Consider the following 16,844-nt stretch of genomic DNA (forward strand, 5'->3'; position numbering starts at 1 on the left):
ATATGCATATACTGTCCCTTCCTATACACAAATTGTAGCACATCACACAGTTACACACAATGCTGTTTTCACTGGACACTGTTTTGATCTTTCCATATCAGTATCTAAAGTCTTATTCTTTTTTTCCACTAGGCAAATGTAGAAATTTCTTTATCTAATCCTCTGTGATTAGAGTGAACGTCTCATTTCTTATCTAAAGTAGGACATTTGATAGCTGAAGGGAGCACTAATAACACAGAAAGAACAGCAGGTATAAACTGGCATTGTTAAGAAAAACAGACACAAAGGTCACTTTATGATGGATACTTAGATGGTTTCCAATCCTTTAATATTACTAAAGGCTGCAAACAAGCACAGTACCTGGCCGACCACCTCACCGCACAACTCCAGAAGCTGCACTCACACACACACCATGCAAAATGCACCCTGGAGCACAGAAATATGATGTAAACTGCACTCCTCAGAATTCTGCAGTGTGGTAGCTTGGATGAATGGCACATAGTTGGTGCTCTGTGCCAGGTACCACTGGCAAACTCTGATTGTCAAAGAACCTCGAAAGAAATTAACCATGAAAGATGGACTACATTCTTGAAAATAAGCACATGCTAAACTGCAATACCAATTTCACAGAGATTAAATTAGGCTGGTGGACAAGACTTATTTTCCAACTGACAGTTTATGCTAGGTAAAACGGTCTCCAAACCAGACAAGAAACATTCACTACTTACTCATGTGGTTGAAAGAGTGAATTAAGTTAATTATAGTCTTTAAACTTTTGAAACCGGTCTGGGGGAAAAAACCTATACAGTGCTCAAACTGTACTTTTAAAAAATACTATTTTATTTATACTCATGTATGAAAAAAATGGCTATACTATCATGTTTACATACATACCAATATTGGAAACAGAATTCAATAATGAATCATATCTAAATTTTATAAAGAACACACAAACATTAAAAAAAAACTGATTGGTTATAGAAAGCGGAGTGGAAGAAAAAACCATTAGCTATCATCTTCATTTCCATTAAAGAGCAGCACCCTCTGAGAAGAATCGAATCAATCAGTACTGCTCGCCTATACTGCAAAATAATATACACAAAGGAAAGTTAGTGATTGTACTGGTTTTATTACTTTTACTAAGCCATTTTATCTTCCTCACACTCAATGCAGAGAAAACAATATGAAGAAAAATATGTACTCATTATTCACAATAAAAAGTCTGCTGCACTCTGCAGGCCTGGCGTACTGTACAACAGGGAGCACCTCACGGCTCAAGTGGATCAAAGTACCATTTTGATTCTGACCCACCGAATAGACTCTCATGCATATTTGGTGACTGGACTAACTCCATGGGAGCTGGGATAGACTGAACCGTTTCTGTGGTATCCCCCAATCTCACTAAGAAAAGACTCTACACAAGAAAAGATAACAATCAATCTGTCCATAAAGTCTATCTATAGGCTCTGTCTTCAGTGTAAGCTGGCAAAGGGGGCCCTTTCTCGAGTACATGGACGCAGGTATTGTTGTGGTGTAAAGATTGCTGGATTGATACTGTGTCTGTTGTAATGAAGATAAGATACACATTGAAACCACTGCCAGATTAAGAAACTTCCACAACTTGTCTCAATTCTTCAAATAATGGAGCGAGTTCCTTTTCTAGGCTGACAATTAGTCCTAAAACAAAGAGATAAAAAATTTTGAATATTAGAAAAATGCTTATCAAAATTAGTTACTGAAAAGTGGATGAGACATAGTTTTTTCTCCATAACTAAAAGAAAATATTGTAATTCTAAATAAAGTAACCAAAAAAATCTGTATTCATTATGAAGTTTATTTCCATCATCTATTACTAAAGTAAATAAATGAAAATATTTATATGTATTAGAAGATATAAAATGAATTATATATATGCTATAATTTTGCTAGTTTTGAAAGGAAGATGTTAATTTACACCTTATTATTTAAAATCTAATTCAGGAATAATATACACGATTTTTACTAAAAAAGGTACACTTTTTTCCTGAGCCAATTTTAAACAACTTTATCAAAAGATAGGTAGATAGTAAAGAAATAATCAGGTATTTATTATATAAATTAAATAAAGCTAAGGCATAAAGGTATTTCAAAAGAAAAAAAAATTAAAGACACTTGGTATGAGTATAAAACATACACTTCCATGTTTGAAAAGACACAAACTAGTCTGGAAATTTGCATATCTAGCTTCTCCTTAGTTTACCAGAGTAGAAGGCTAGATATCTTAAATACTGCTTGTTCTATGCTCAAAGATCTTCCACCATCTCACAGAGCATTAAAAGCAGCTGGGGTTCTCAAGGAACTGTTCTAAGTAATAGACATATAACTCTGCACATTATCATAATTTGTAACAGCTGATGATTTTATAATGTGATAGTGTTTGATCACAATTGAGGTTTAATATACTTAAAATTTTGACATCACTATCCTAAGCAATTTACAAAATGTTTTCATATATAGTATTTTACAGCTTCAAAACATTTAGAAATGGAAGAGACCTAGCAGACCATCAAATCTAAACCTCTCATTTTAAAGATGAGGATCTAAAGATAGGCTTCAGTGACACACCTAGAAATAGAACTGGCTTTGGAAATCAAAAAACAGAAGAGCAATGTACGACAGTTCTGAACAGCAGTTAAATCTGAAGGAGACAAATCTTAAAAAATTCCACTTTAACCAAAAGAGAGTTCAAAACAAAACAAACTACAATTCAATTGAATACTGTCATTATTTTACACATAAATAAGCAGTGAAGGTTACTGGGTATGGTGAGATCCTACTATCCTCCTTAGAAAGTACAGCTTCCTGGTGTCCTCAAATTCCTCAACTCTCAAAAATACAAATATGTTTATCCTACTCATCTTTAAATTCTCAATCAGATTCATCTTGCCCACTACAGTTCAAGATTTTAAAAATTCTAGTCTATACGTGATTGAACTCATCCTTGATTATTTTTATGTGTTTTGCTTGGTTATCTTTTCTATTCTCTTTTTGTTTTCTTAAACTGCTATAATGTTACAAAGATATCGCATTCAAGAAATGAAGATAATTTAATTTCCTTTCTACCTTAAACAATCACTGACCTATACACTGTCTCATTTGAACTAAAAAATAATCCCATAAGATGGAGAAAGCAGATATTAGCTCCATCACGCAGATATGGAAAACAGAATTCAGGGAAGTTACACTTCCAGAGATCAAGGAATAGATGGCAGAGCTGGGCCACAAGTTCAGGTTTTCTTACTCTAAACCTGCCATTCCTATCATATCAGACTATTCAGATGTGGCATTTTAAAGAATTAAAAATTATATTTAAGGTAATTGAAACACACCTGTATTGGCATTGCTGCTGGCAATGAAACTCACCACCAAAGGTAAACGATTGAACTGAACCACCTAAAAAGAGAATAAGATCTCTTATTATGTTATGTTACATAGGAAATAGGATAATTCAAATGAAATGTCCTGATCTTTCAAAAAACTTTAAATGGTCGATGTGTAAGATACTAGTCTCACATGGTATATTACACCATGAAACATAAAAGACCTGAAAATAAGTTTTTCCATAAAACAGACTTTTGATTATCTCTTAGAGACATTAATACACTTAGCCTGGAAAGTTTTTAAGGTAGGGCTGAGTCTTCATCTTTCTATCTTCTAAAGCCCTGCAGAGTGTCAATTACATAATAGGGGCTCAATAAATATTTGATAATTAAATAGCTAAAGGCAGTACTTCTCAGTTATTCACGGGGTTATAATGTCATGCTTTTTTGCCTCCTGTGTACCACTACAATTTAAATTAATTTAAATTTAAATTAACTTTGAATCAACCATCTTTCTAAAACTTAGCTTCAACCTAACCTTTATTGGTTAAATGAAAGGTCAGGTGGGCTGATTATCTTTTGCCTAACATGCATAAAATATATAACTTTTAAAATAAAAAATGTCCCTTATGCATCATCAGTAGTACATAACTTATACTCTGGGAAACACTGCTCTAAAGCAGAAGCTACTCATTCATTTTAAAGAAGAATATCCAGCTAGATCAAGAGATATGTAGCAACTAATTTCTTTCTCACAAATAATAACCTCACTTACTTTATATGTATATTTAAGGCCAACTGAAGGAATTAGTAGCAATAACAAAGTTGAATAACTTACCATTTGACTTTCAAGAGAAAGTCTGTATGCCACAACAACAATTAAAAACGTGTGTCAGTTAAGAAATCAGTTGTTAAGCTAAGGGCACCATCTACTGGAGGTAACAGTGACCTGACTTAACCTTTTTAGGATAACACTTTACTATTACATCTCTTTATCTAATTGTCCATATTAATTGATTCTTGATGTAAAATGTGAAAAAAAGATTACTATAGGTTAACAACCAATTTGAAGGCTAAGATTTAAAAATTCCACCACTTGGAACACTAAAATTTAGAATTACAAAATAAGCTCTTTTATACAGAAGACATAACAATGATAGCTGAAATCATCAGTGAACCACTCGGTGATTATGAACTTACCTGGTATGTGTTATAGTAACAGATGATACTTTTATTTTTTGAAAGTCCAAGTTTGCTCCCTTGGTCTGTTGCCAGGGCAAAAGTGGACAAGAAACCAGGTCTCAAAGCATGCTCTGGGGCATTATCATTGGCCACTGTAAATATAAGTGATTCAAGTAAAAATTATGCAGACTTGGTAGGGAAAATGTTTACAGCACTTAAAAAAAAACCATAAATCTGTAAAAAAAAAATCGAGCACAAGGGTTATGCTTAACAATACTGAAAATCGTATTACTAATTGGGTCTCATCAAGTTAGGTGGGAAAAACCACTCAATCAGAAATCAGGTGATCATAACTAAGGGAAGAAATGCTGATTCTCATTATTTTCTTTTTAATTTTCAAAAGAATACTAAATGTTTCTATTTTCTTAATATCTCTCTTAGAACACAGATTATGATTATCAGTACAATTAATAAACTGAATATTCTGGTTAACTGAGAGCAAAGCTAGAATAACAAAAAGAGCTTCAAAAACCTTTTTGCTCTTCTAAAATCCACAGAAATATCTGTTTTAAGTTTCTTTCACTCACTAAAAGCTCTAAGTGGAGTTAATTGTACCAATAAGTGCAGAGCTTAAGGCTTTAATACAGATCCCCAGAAAGAACATTACAGCTGGAAAATCTCGGAGATTATTTTGTTCCAAGTCCTCGTTACAGAACTGAGAAAAGGTGAGTGACCTGTCCATGGCCACCTACGTTTTATGTTGGATTAGAGAGCCCATTGGACCACACATCAGGAGATAACAGGTTCTATAATTATTTTGTCACTGACTCATATGCAACTCTGGACTGAAAATGCACTCTTTGCACTTGACCATTTTCATTTACAAAATGAAAGAACTAAATTAGGTGACTTCTAAACTTTCTTTCAATTCTGAAATCTGAAATTATCTGACATATATGGTAACCCCAGGTGGAAAATAAATTGCAAATAAAATATGCAGAACATTATATAATCTTTCTGTGACAGCATATATGCTTTAAATAAAAAGCTAAAACTCAGGTAGAAACCTTTTTTTTTTTAAAGGTTAACAAGAAATTTTTTAGGCAAAAATTCTTGTTAGATTCAGGTTAACTAAAGCATTGTGAAGTTAAAAGTTTAAAAAAAACCTTATTTCCAATAAGGAAGCAGAAAATCAGGAAAGAGCAAACAACACAATAAACTTATGTTGATTCAAATGTATGAATGCTTATCCTAAAATCCTAAAACTATTAGTAATGTTGATAATTACATATATATATATATATATATATATATTAGGCGGAGTCTGTGTGTATAATATCTAGCTGCATATATGCTCACTCTCATCACTTAGATTTACTAATAGTTTACCTTATACCATAAAATGCTTTTTGTTTTTAACATTTTTTTTATTGAGTTATAGTCATTTTACAATGTTCATAAAATGTTTTTAATGGGAAACAGGGCCTATGATAAACCCATACTTAAACTCCGGACGATATCATGATACATTTGATACATAAGTTATTTAAGATTCCAACCCAGCCTTCAACTTATAGCAAAATTTCCTCCCAAACTAAGAACATCTCCTGAATGTACTGAAATGGGTTGTCTATGGTTGCCTTCTATTCTACTCAGATATAAATACATTTTCACTCAAAAGCAAACATGACACTGGCAGGTAACTGCTCCGTTTTACCTTTAATGACAGGCACTCCATCTCTATCTGACACAACAATAGCGTGGAGCCCTTCAACACTAGAAAAAAAGGTTAAAATATTATAAAACATTTTCTCAAAACATGTACCTCAAAGTCATAATGGTAATTTTCATGTATATTTCTGAAACATCAAGAGAACTCTATTACTGATATAAGCTCCTATAATGGGTTTGCCAAAATTCTTCTACCATAACAAGCAAAAACAGACACAGCTGCTGTCTTCACAAAACTTACAATCTAAAAGGGGAGCAGTTATCAGTCAAATAACCTCACACAAACCACATCTGTGGGAAATGCCATTAAGAGCCATGAGGGGATATGAGGGCCTAATAAAAGGGGGGGCTGTTTAGACAGGGTCGGGGAAGGCTTGCCTGAGGAAGTGATTATCTCAGCTCAGATGCTATGGTGCCAAGAAGAGAGGGGCAGAAAGATGGATGCAGGCTGAGGGAACAGGGCAGAAAGAATGGAGGTCATGCAGCAATCCTTTCAGCCCTGCCTACACACGAAGTAAGCAGAACAGTCAAGACTTCAGCTCTGAAGTCAGAAAATCCTGGGTGCCAGTCCAAGCTCTGGCACGTACTATTTATGCTACCTTGTGTCAGTTACAAAGCCTCTCCAAGTCTTAGTCAACAATATGAAAATGAGGATAATTGTACTTACTTGGCTACTGTGAAATTTAATAAAATAATGCATGTAAAATAGAGGCTGGTTTTTACAGTTAACATTCAAAACTGTTAACATCAGTGTTGTCATTTGTGTACACTGATAATGACACAATTTATCACTGCAGTTTAAATACTAAATTATTAGCGAGAATCCCTAGAGTACAAAAAATGTTAAATGTTATAATGGAGAAACATTCTCAAATTTTCATAATTTACACAAAACCTATGGCTTATTAACTACAGGCATCCCTCATTTTACTGTGCTTCATTTTACTGAGCTTTTTACAACCCTGCGTGGAGCAAGTCTATGGGCACTTTTCCAACAGCATTTGCTCACTTCCTGCCTCTGTGTCACATTTTGGTAATTCTCGCCATATTTCAAACTGTTTCACTACTACCATATTTGCTATGGTGACCTGTGATACGTGGTCTCTGATGTTACTATTGTTAATTATTTCAGGGTGCCACAAACTGTGCCCACACAGGATGGTGAACTTAACTGATAAAGCTGTGTGTTCTGACGACTTCAGTGACTGGCAATTCTCTCATCTCCCTCTCCTCATGCCTTCCTATTCCCTGAGACCCAATAAGACTGAAATTAGGCCAGTTAGTAACCCCACAGTGGCCTCTAAATTTTCAAGTGAAAGAAGAGTCGCACATCTCTCATTCTAAGTCAAGAGCTAGAAATGATTAAGCTCAGTGAGGAAGCATCTTAAAAGCTGAGACAGGCCAAAAGCTAGGCCTCCTATGTCAGTCAAGCTGTGAATTTAAAGTTCTTAAAAAAAAAAACAAAAAACAAAAAACTGCTCCTCCAGTGAATACAGGAATGATCAGAAAGCAAAACAGCCTTATTGCTGCTATGCAGAAAGTTGTAGCGGTCTGGTTAGAAGATCAAGCCAGCCACAACGTTCCCTGGAGTTAAAGCCTAATCCAGAGCAAGGCCCTAACTCTGTTCAATCCTATGAAGGCTGAGAGAGGTGAGGGACCTGCAGAAGAAAAATCTGAAACCAGCAGAGGTTGACCCATGAAGTTTAAGGAAAGAAGGCATCTCCGTAATATAAAAGTACAAGAGGAAGCAGCAAGTAGATGTAGAGGCTGCAGCGGCTTATCCAAAAGATCTAATTAACATAACTAATGCAGGTGGCTGCACTAACAACAGACTTTCAATGTAGATGAAACAGCCTTTTATTGGAAGAAGATGCCTCTAGGACTTTCATAGCTAGAGAGGAGAAGTCAATGCTTGGCTTCAAAGCTTCACAAGACAGACTGACTCTCTTGTTAGGGGCTAATGCACCTGGTGACTTTAAGTTGAAGCCAATATTGATTTACCATTCTGAAAATCCTAGGGCCCTTAGGAATTAAGCTGCATCTAATCTGCTTGTGCTCTATAAATGGAACAGCAAAGCCTGGATGACAGCACATCTGTTCACAAAATGGTTTACTGAGTATGTTACCACACTGTTGAGATCTACCGCTCAGAAAAAAAGATTCCTTTCAAAATATGACTGCTCATTGACAATGCACCTGGTCACCCAAGCACTGACGGAGACGTACAATAAGTCACTTTGTTTTCATGCTAACACAATATCCATTCTGCAGCCCATGGATCATGGAGTACTTTCGACTTTTGAGTCTTACTAATTAAGAAATACAATCCATAAGGCTATATAGCTGCCATAGACAGTGATTTCTCTGATAGATTCAGGCAAAGTAAATTGAAAACCTCCTGGAAAGGATTCACCATTTTAGATGCAATTAAGAACATTCACGATTCTTGGGAAGATATCAAAATATCAACATTCACAGGAGTTTGGAAGAAGCTGATTCCAATCCTAATGGAGGACTCTGAGGGGTTGCAGACTTCAGGGGAAGAAGTTAAGTCAGACATTGTGATACAGCAAGAGAAGTGGAGCCTGAAGATGTGACTGAACTGCTGCAATCTCGTGATAAAATTTTAATGGATGAGCAGCTGCTTTTTATGGATGAGCAAAGAAAGTGGTTTCCTGAGATGGCATCTACTCCTGGTGAAGATACTGTAAAGATTGCTGAAATGACAGCAAAGAATTTGAAAAAACTTAGCTGATAAAGCAGTGGCAGGGTACGAGAAGACTGACTCCAATTTTGAAAGAAGTTCTACTGTGGGTAAAATGCTGTCAAACAGTACTGCATGCTTCAAAGAAAGTGTTTGTGAAAGAAGAGTCAATTAATGTGGTAAGCCTCATTGTTGTCTTATTTTAAGAAACTGTCACAGCCACTCAAACCTTCAGCAACTACCACCCAGATCAGTCAGTAGCCATCAATATCAAGGCAAGACCCTCCACCAGCACAAACATTATGACTTGCTGAAGGCTCAGATGATGGTTAGTGGTTTTTTAGCAACAGGGTATTTTTTATTTAAGTTATGTACACTGTTTTGTTTTGTTTTGTTTTTTAGTAAAAATACTACCACACACATAACAGACTACAGTGTAGTATAAACATAACTTCTATGTGCACTGGGACACCAGAAAAATTTGTGACTAACTTTATTACAATATTTGCTTTATTGTGGTGGTTTGGAACCAAACCCACAGTATCTCTGAGGTATGCCTGTATCTTATAATATAGGTAGACTGCAACTCAGAAATATGTTTAATGTCCTATTATATATTAGAATTATCCACTCCTTAGTGTGTTAACCTTAATTTTTCAATTTAGGAATGAGGAATTTTAATACTAATTTAATGTGCAGATACTGAAATTAAATTTTTAAAATATCCCATTGTCAAAAATTTTAAAGCCAGAGAAGCGTGCTTAAAATTCAAGTAGAAAATGTTACAAACAAAACCATTTATTTCCCTCATATTTAAAAGAAGAATGATGAAAAAATTGTGTATAAATATTTACTGGCATTATTTTCTATTATTCAATCTTGAAACTATAGATTAAAACATATACTATAAAATCAATACATAAAAACAAATATATATTTCAAAGTTAAAAACGAGGCTATATGAAAATATCCAACAGATACTTGTACATATGCAAATAACTTTGTGCAGCTATCAGTAGCAATACTGCTTGAAGTTGGAAAAAATTGGAAACCTAACTGTCTATCAATAAGGACAAAATAAATAAGTTATGACACACATATACAATGGAATATTCTGCAACCACTAAGAGCTTTTCATGTACTGAGAGGGACTGCCCTCAAAGTTACACTGTTAAGTGAAAAAATACACATTTTGAATAGTGTATGTAAGAAACAACTTACAAAATAACGTGTAGACATGTGAGTTTACATGTTGCAATGGACTGAACGTTTGCCATCACCCACAGAATTCATATGTTGAAACCCTAATCCCAGGGTGCTGTTATTTGAAGGTGGGGCCTTTGGGAGGCAACTAGGTTATCAGGGTGAAGCCCTCAAGAATGGGATTAGCAGCTTTATCAGAGGCCAGAGAGCTAGCCCTCTTTCCACTGTGTGAGGATTTGAGAGGTCAGTAATCTGCAACCTGGGAAGAGGGTCCTCACAATAACCCGACCATGCTGGCACCCTGATCTCAGACTTCTGGACTCCAGGAACTGTGAGAAATAAATTTCTGTTGTTTATAAGAAATCCAGCCTATGGTACTTTGTTATAGCAGCCTGAACTAAGATATATGCATATGTGTGCAAACATGTGTGCTAGTATACGTTTGCTTGTAGATGCATAAACCATCTCTGAAGGTAACGATGGGGTGCCTTGGAGACGGCACTGTAAGGGTGGTAGAGAAAGCTTCTCACTCTATGTCCTTCAGTTAACTTTCGAATCTTGAGCTTTATCAATATATTGCCTACTTAAAAAATAAGCCAACTGAAAAACAGGTAAAGAGTACTACAAAAATGTTTAGAAATACTTGTACCATCATTTTTTCTTATTTTCATGGTAACTAATTTAAAGGCCAATTAAAACACCAAAACAGGAAGAAATAAAAGGATTTTCTTTTTAATGGATTTCAAATTCAGAGATAAAAGTTCAACAAAGGAGAAAAATGACTCATAAAGGACCCATTTAAAGAAATCAGGTCACAAATAAAAAAGGTATTTCCAATTCTACACAGAGTGAACAAAGAAAAACATGAATACATTTTACTAATAATTGAAAAGAACTATGATGTATTAATAGGTACACTACACTTTTAGAAGGAATAAATTAAATTTTATGAAATATCCTGTAGAAATCTAAACCTTAGGCTTACCAAAACAAACATTTTTATCTCCAAAAAGCAAATGTTACATTAGTAATCAAGGACCTCATACTTAGTTTTACTCATACAATGATGAAACATTTGGTTATTTTAAAACACAAAAAATTGTGATTATTAAAGCTTGAAACTGCTTTGGGTCACAACTAGATTTTAAAATACAAATTAAAGAACTCTAACAGAGAATTAAAAAATGAACAAAAGCACATTCCATTCACATGCAGTTCTCTGACTTGGTGTTTTTCAAAGTCATGGCAGTAACAAAAGCATGGACCCACAAGATAGAGGTAGGGGATTAAGAGCTACAAACTATTATGTATAAAATAAGCTACAAAGATATATTGTAAAATGCAGGGACTATAGACTATATTTTATAATAACTATAAAAGGAGTAAAACCTTTAAAAATTGTAAGTCACTATATTGTACACCTGTAACTTACACATTGTACATCAATTATATTTCAATTTTAAAAAGTTATTCTTAAGAAAAGAAAAAGCATGGACCCACAATTCTGAAGTCAGGCTGCTTGTGTCCCAATCCCTTAACTTTATATACATCTAGCAATAAATCAAAGTGTATATTTTATGACTTTTCTTTATAAGTGTTCACAATATTATGATTTATTCATTCTTTTACCTCTTGGATGTATTAAGCCTACTTTCAAAAAATGATCATGAAAATGAATTAAACTGGCCTTAGTAATTACAGGAAAAAAAAAAGTACTAATCCCCTTCCTTCCATTATGGAAAGATTTTCATTGTTTTTACAAATACCGTTTTTACATGTATCAATTATGCTTCTGTTTCTATACTTTGTCACCAGTGCGGTATCCCTCCCCCTCCCCAGAACAATTTTACCAACGTTTCAATATGCTAAGCCTCCAATAAGGTAAATACAGATAAGCACAGAAAGCCCTTGTTTCGTATAGTTCCACTGTAGACACCATTCAGTTACCAAAGTTTAGTTAAATAATACCACCCCTCAACCCACATAGTTTGGGTCAAGTCTCAGTGTGGTGTATTAACTGAACAACTGCATAAAGTACAAGCTTAACTAACTCTTCAGTTCACCATTCAGTATGTAAATAACTTCATCAATAACAAATGCACATTGTGATCAGTAACCAGTCACATCACTTCTTTCAGAGTGACTGATAACTGAGCATCTGTTATTCAGTTTATGCAAAGATAACAAAGCATGTGGTTTTTTTTACTTTCTTTTCTTCCAGTGATAAACCATGAGACAAGGAAAAAAAGAGGGATTCTGAAATAGGGAATGGCCAATAAAGATGAAACTCAGCAAAGAAATAAAAAATGATAATGTTGGAAGTGAAATTCAAACAGAAAGTAACTGGAGTTCTAGAAGAAACCGGCAGCTGAGGAAGGCTGCCACTGGGTGCTGTGTACTGGATGTGCAGCCAGAACAACTTAATGAAGGCAAAGGTACTGACACAAATAAGAAAAGTGGTTGCGATGAAAAGGATAAAGATGTCCCACAGGAGGTGACTCTGGCAAGAAACTTCACATTCAAGGGACTCTCAGGGATATTTCCCATCACCGAAAGTATGAAAGACAAAATGCTGGAAGCTAGGCTTCCAAACCTAAAAAGCAACATGCCAATCTGCCAGGCACACCAAAAATGCCTGTTCCTTATCTTAAGGATGTACCTTTCAAATATCTGAAGGGACATGAAAAGAAGTGGACACTGTTCAAACTACTTTAATACATTTTTTACAAAGAAATAAACAGTCTAATTCTCAATGTTTCTAATGTTTTAAATGATAGTGTATTAAATAAATATTAGTTATAGCATTTGTTTCCATTCCCCTAAATATAACCAACAATAAGAGAAGTTGTAATGTGTTGGCAACATTTTTTAAAGGCACAAAACAAATACAATTTTTCCCAATGATTATTATAATTGCTTTGGACAGTTTCAGTTTGAATGATCATTTTTATGGTCTTGCACTACTGTGCAAAGCTGAGAGTGCTGCTACTGCTCACTGTTAGGATGAGAACAGAACTGGCAGCTTGCTTTACAGCTTACCACACCCAGGAGGAAGACAGTAAAAATGAATCTAAGTACTCCATTAACATAAAATCAATAGTAACAATTAACACTTCAATAGTGTTTTCTTCCTGAGTAAGAAGAAAAATACAGATTAAATCAAAACCAGAAGATAATATTAATTTTGACTGCTCTGTAATCAGAGTAAAGGCACAGCCTAAAGGCAAACCACATAAGCCAATTTAGGCAAAAATCCAAATAAGAGGTTTTTTTCCTGCCATACACAGAAACTGACATCTAAAACCTTTCTAACTTCAAATAGATTTACAGAATAAAAAATAAAAAAAGAAATAAAGAAAGGACCTCACTACATATCCTGCTATATTAATTCAAAGGTTATTCAGTTCTTATGGAATGTGAAAATGGGTGTCTCAAGTCATACTCCTCTCTTTCATGTCCTTAACTCTCAAGTATCACTTTACATTAAACTAATGTGAATTTTAATTCAGCTAAAGTGACAAAGTCCTTTGAATCAGTAAAATATTTAGAAGGAAGTCGCTGTCAACATAAGAACCTAATTTATAAAATGATGCATCTAATGGACTGTGTGCAGGTAGAAGAAAGCCTTGTGAATTTTCCAAGCATGAGCTGCTAAGTCTAGCATTTTGGGGTCATGTAGACTCAGTAAAAGGTCTTAAAAGCAGTATTAAAAATAAAGGCAAGTTCTTAGGTTATTTTCCCCTTAAAATTACTTGAACTACTTCAAAGTATAATCCAGTAAACTGCTAGGAAAGAACTCTGAAGTACTTGGCAAGAAATCTGGGTTCTAGCCCTCCGGCATTCACTAATTGTTTAACCTCAGACAAGTCATGTAACTTTTCTAGGGCTCATGTTATTCACCTGCAAACTCAAAGTACATCACTTGTGCTACCTAAGATTATGTTAGGTATCTGAAAGTGCTCAATAGTAGCATAACGTACATACATTAATCTAAGATAAACAGAAACAAAGTACAACATAAAATTAACGTGTTAAGCAGAATTTAATAACAAATTAGTGACTTTTTACCTTGGTAATTTTTTATACAGGAATCGTTTTAGGTCCTGAAAGAGAATATAAAAAATCGTATTATAATAATATGCCTTGTACTGGTTCTCTAGATACTGTCCTATCCACATTTCAGGTATATTAAGTATTCATTCATAATCATTCTTACTAGTGTTTTGTCTTTCTCTTTCTGATTTTGATGCTTTTACTAGTTGTGTGACTTGCAGCAAGTGAACTAGCCTTTTCCTCTAAGCCTCAGTTTCATTACTTGTTGACTAGGGATAATTATAGAACTTACATCATAAGACTGTCATTAAAGTTTATTAAGAAGACACATATAAAGTGATTAGCATATCCACTAGTGGAAACATAAATACATAATACATAGCATCTTTCCATGTCCACAGACTTCCTAACACCACTTTAATGATTCTGGGTAAATTGACTAACTTCTCTGAAACTCAGTTTCACAGGACTAAAGACAAATGACAATGCATGTCAAGTGTTCAGCAAGGGACACAGGACTAAAAAAACACAAGACGATTTTGTCTCATTACACTCCCTCGTCTGGGGAATTTTATTGACAATCCAGGCATCAATTATGAGCTCTACATAAGTAAATCAGGTATCTGTTGATCTGCCCCTCTAATCCCTACTATTCTCCAAACCTGAATGATCACTTTATTTCATGTTGTCACCACCAGCTTCCCTCTGCTCTCATCTCACACACACATGCCAAAAACTCATCATCTCTCATCTGAAAATCCAGATTTCCTCAATCTTGTCTTGTTTCCACTCATGGCACTACCAATCCTTCTATGTACTCAGCTTTGAAACAAAGTAATATTTAACCCTAACCTCAAATGTGTCATTTTAAAAATCACTTACGAAGTCAAATGTTTTTGAACTAATCTCCTCTACTTTTCAAATGATATTACAGTTTAGGTTCATTTTATTATTTGTGACTTGCACTAGCCTCCCAATTGGTATGATGGGCTCCCACTTCTATCTCATACATTTCTACACAATTCCAGTAATCATATTATTCTCCTTTTCTCAGTCCATAATTGCAGTGATTCTCAACCTTGGCAATGGAAAACACCTTATACCTTAGTCATCTTCATTTCTCCCACAGCCCTTATTACAGCAAACTTTTCAAGGGAGATGCTCAACAGAATTTAGTGATTTGACTATGCCTGGAAAATTAGGCCTCAAAAATACAACAGAAACGCCCCCAAAAGGAGCGATAGAGGCATAAAAAGTTGCTAAATGTTGAAACACATAATCTTGCAATCTAAAAAGAAAAATCAGATTCATATTGACATTGAATGACCATTTAGTCATTTAGTGTAGAGGGTAAGATCTGGAGTCAGTCGGCCTCGATTGGTATCTCCACAACTTACTAGCTGTGAAATATGAGGCGAGTCATTTGATCTTTTTGTGCCTTAGCATCCTCATCTATAATACAGGGATAATAATAATAGCGCCTACCTCATAAAAGTTGTTGTAAAAATGACATGAGTATATGTTCAATGTTTCAAAGCATTATCTAGCATGTATGTAAGCAAAATAACAGCATGTAAAGAATAAACAAACTTAAGCATTAGTAGTAGCATTAATTCCCTGTTTCTAGTAATTAGTCTAATTAAGTTCCCCAAATTTAGAATTTTGATTGTACTGCTGTGCCAAAGAGGCATTAGTTATAAATCATCTCAAATTGCTACTATAAATTTAGAGAGACACAATGAACACTTACTGGAAAAAGATTCAGAGAGCAAACCATCATTTAGAAATTGAAATGGTAAATAAGCAGTGCCCCTCTTACGTCTGCAGGATTGGAGAGTGGGAAAAATAAAATTTTCTCAACTTCAACCACCTTAGTGTCCTCCAAACCCATTCCAGGCAGAAACTCATGACCCCACAAATTATTCATGTTAGGTTCTCACTCCAAATCCTAAAGAAAACAATTAATTGGAGTGGAGCGCTAAAACTAAGCAAATTTCTACTTGGGAAGCGCTACCTCTCCCCGCCCAGCAGCCTCATCCACCTCCCCACCCTCTCCTTTCCTCTGGTGTGGGAGTATTAACTCACATCCGCCATGATGAACCCCTTTCTCCAGCAGGTTCAATCTCCACGCCTGGAAGAGAAACTCCTGGTGACTCTCCCTTCAAGACGTCCTCGCCCTCACCCTCCCCACCCCCAACCTAATAATCGGCGTCAGCTCTTATCAGGGTGAGGCAAGGACCCGCGGCTCTAGGGCCTGGGGCAGGGCGGCCGAAGGGAGTCAGAGTTCCTAGGTACCCAGACGGGTAACCGAGACGCCTAACCTCAGCCCACTCCACCCTCTACCCGCCAAGACCTAGGCCCGAAGTGGGGGGGGGGGGGCGTCCTCTCCTCCATCTCGCCGCGCGAGCCACCTGCGTGTCCAGGCCTCAATACCGGGCAGAGTAGCTCCAGTTACCTGGGTTTCTGGGCTGCCTGGTTCTCTGAGCTGTCACTTTAGGGACAGCTTCTGAGACAGGTTCCTCTAAAAGCTGCCGTCACATGATTTGTGACCTCCTCGGTGCTCCAGGAAGCACTTCCCACGCCCGCGATTCCCTGTGACGCAAGACTTCCGG

General features: G+C 35.6%; 1 protein-coding gene across 1 annotated transcript; it reads right to left on the reverse strand.

Moving 5' to 3' along the window:
- Positions 1-296: 296 nt before the first annotated feature.
- On the reverse strand, positions 297-16,827 carry LAMTOR3 (late endosomal/lysosomal adaptor, MAPK and MTOR activator 3). Its single transcript, XM_006192970.3, has 7 exons — positions 16,688-16,827; positions 16,318-16,363; positions 14,248-14,282; positions 6,259-6,317; positions 4,560-4,693; positions 3,369-3,432; positions 297-1,677 (listed from the first exon to the last, which is right to left on the reverse strand). The coding sequence occupies exons 2-7, from the start codon at positions 16,324-16,326 to the stop codon at positions 1,604-1,606; spliced, it is 375 nt and encodes a 124-aa protein (XP_006193032.1). The 5' UTR covers positions 16,327-16,363; positions 16,688-16,827; the 3' UTR covers positions 297-1,603.
- Positions 16,828-16,844: the final 17 nt, after the last annotated feature.

Source organism: Camelus ferus, chromosome 2 (genome assembly GCF_009834535.1).
Source record: "Camelus ferus isolate YT-003-E chromosome 2, BCGSAC_Cfer_1.0, whole genome shotgun sequence".
NCBI classification, from domain to species: domain Eukaryota; kingdom Metazoa; phylum Chordata; class Mammalia; order Artiodactyla; family Camelidae; genus Camelus; species Camelus ferus.

Coding starts and splice junctions, on each gene's coding strand:
- LAMTOR3 (XM_006192970.3), bottom strand. Junction 4,694..6,258: donor TGGAGTGCCTGTCATTAAAG/GTAAAACGGAGC, acceptor TTATATTTACAG/TGGCCAATGATAATGCCCCA. Junction 3,433..4,559: donor GTTACTATAACACATACCAG/GTAAGTTCATAA, acceptor TTCTCTTTTTAG/GTGGTTCAGTTCAATCGTTT.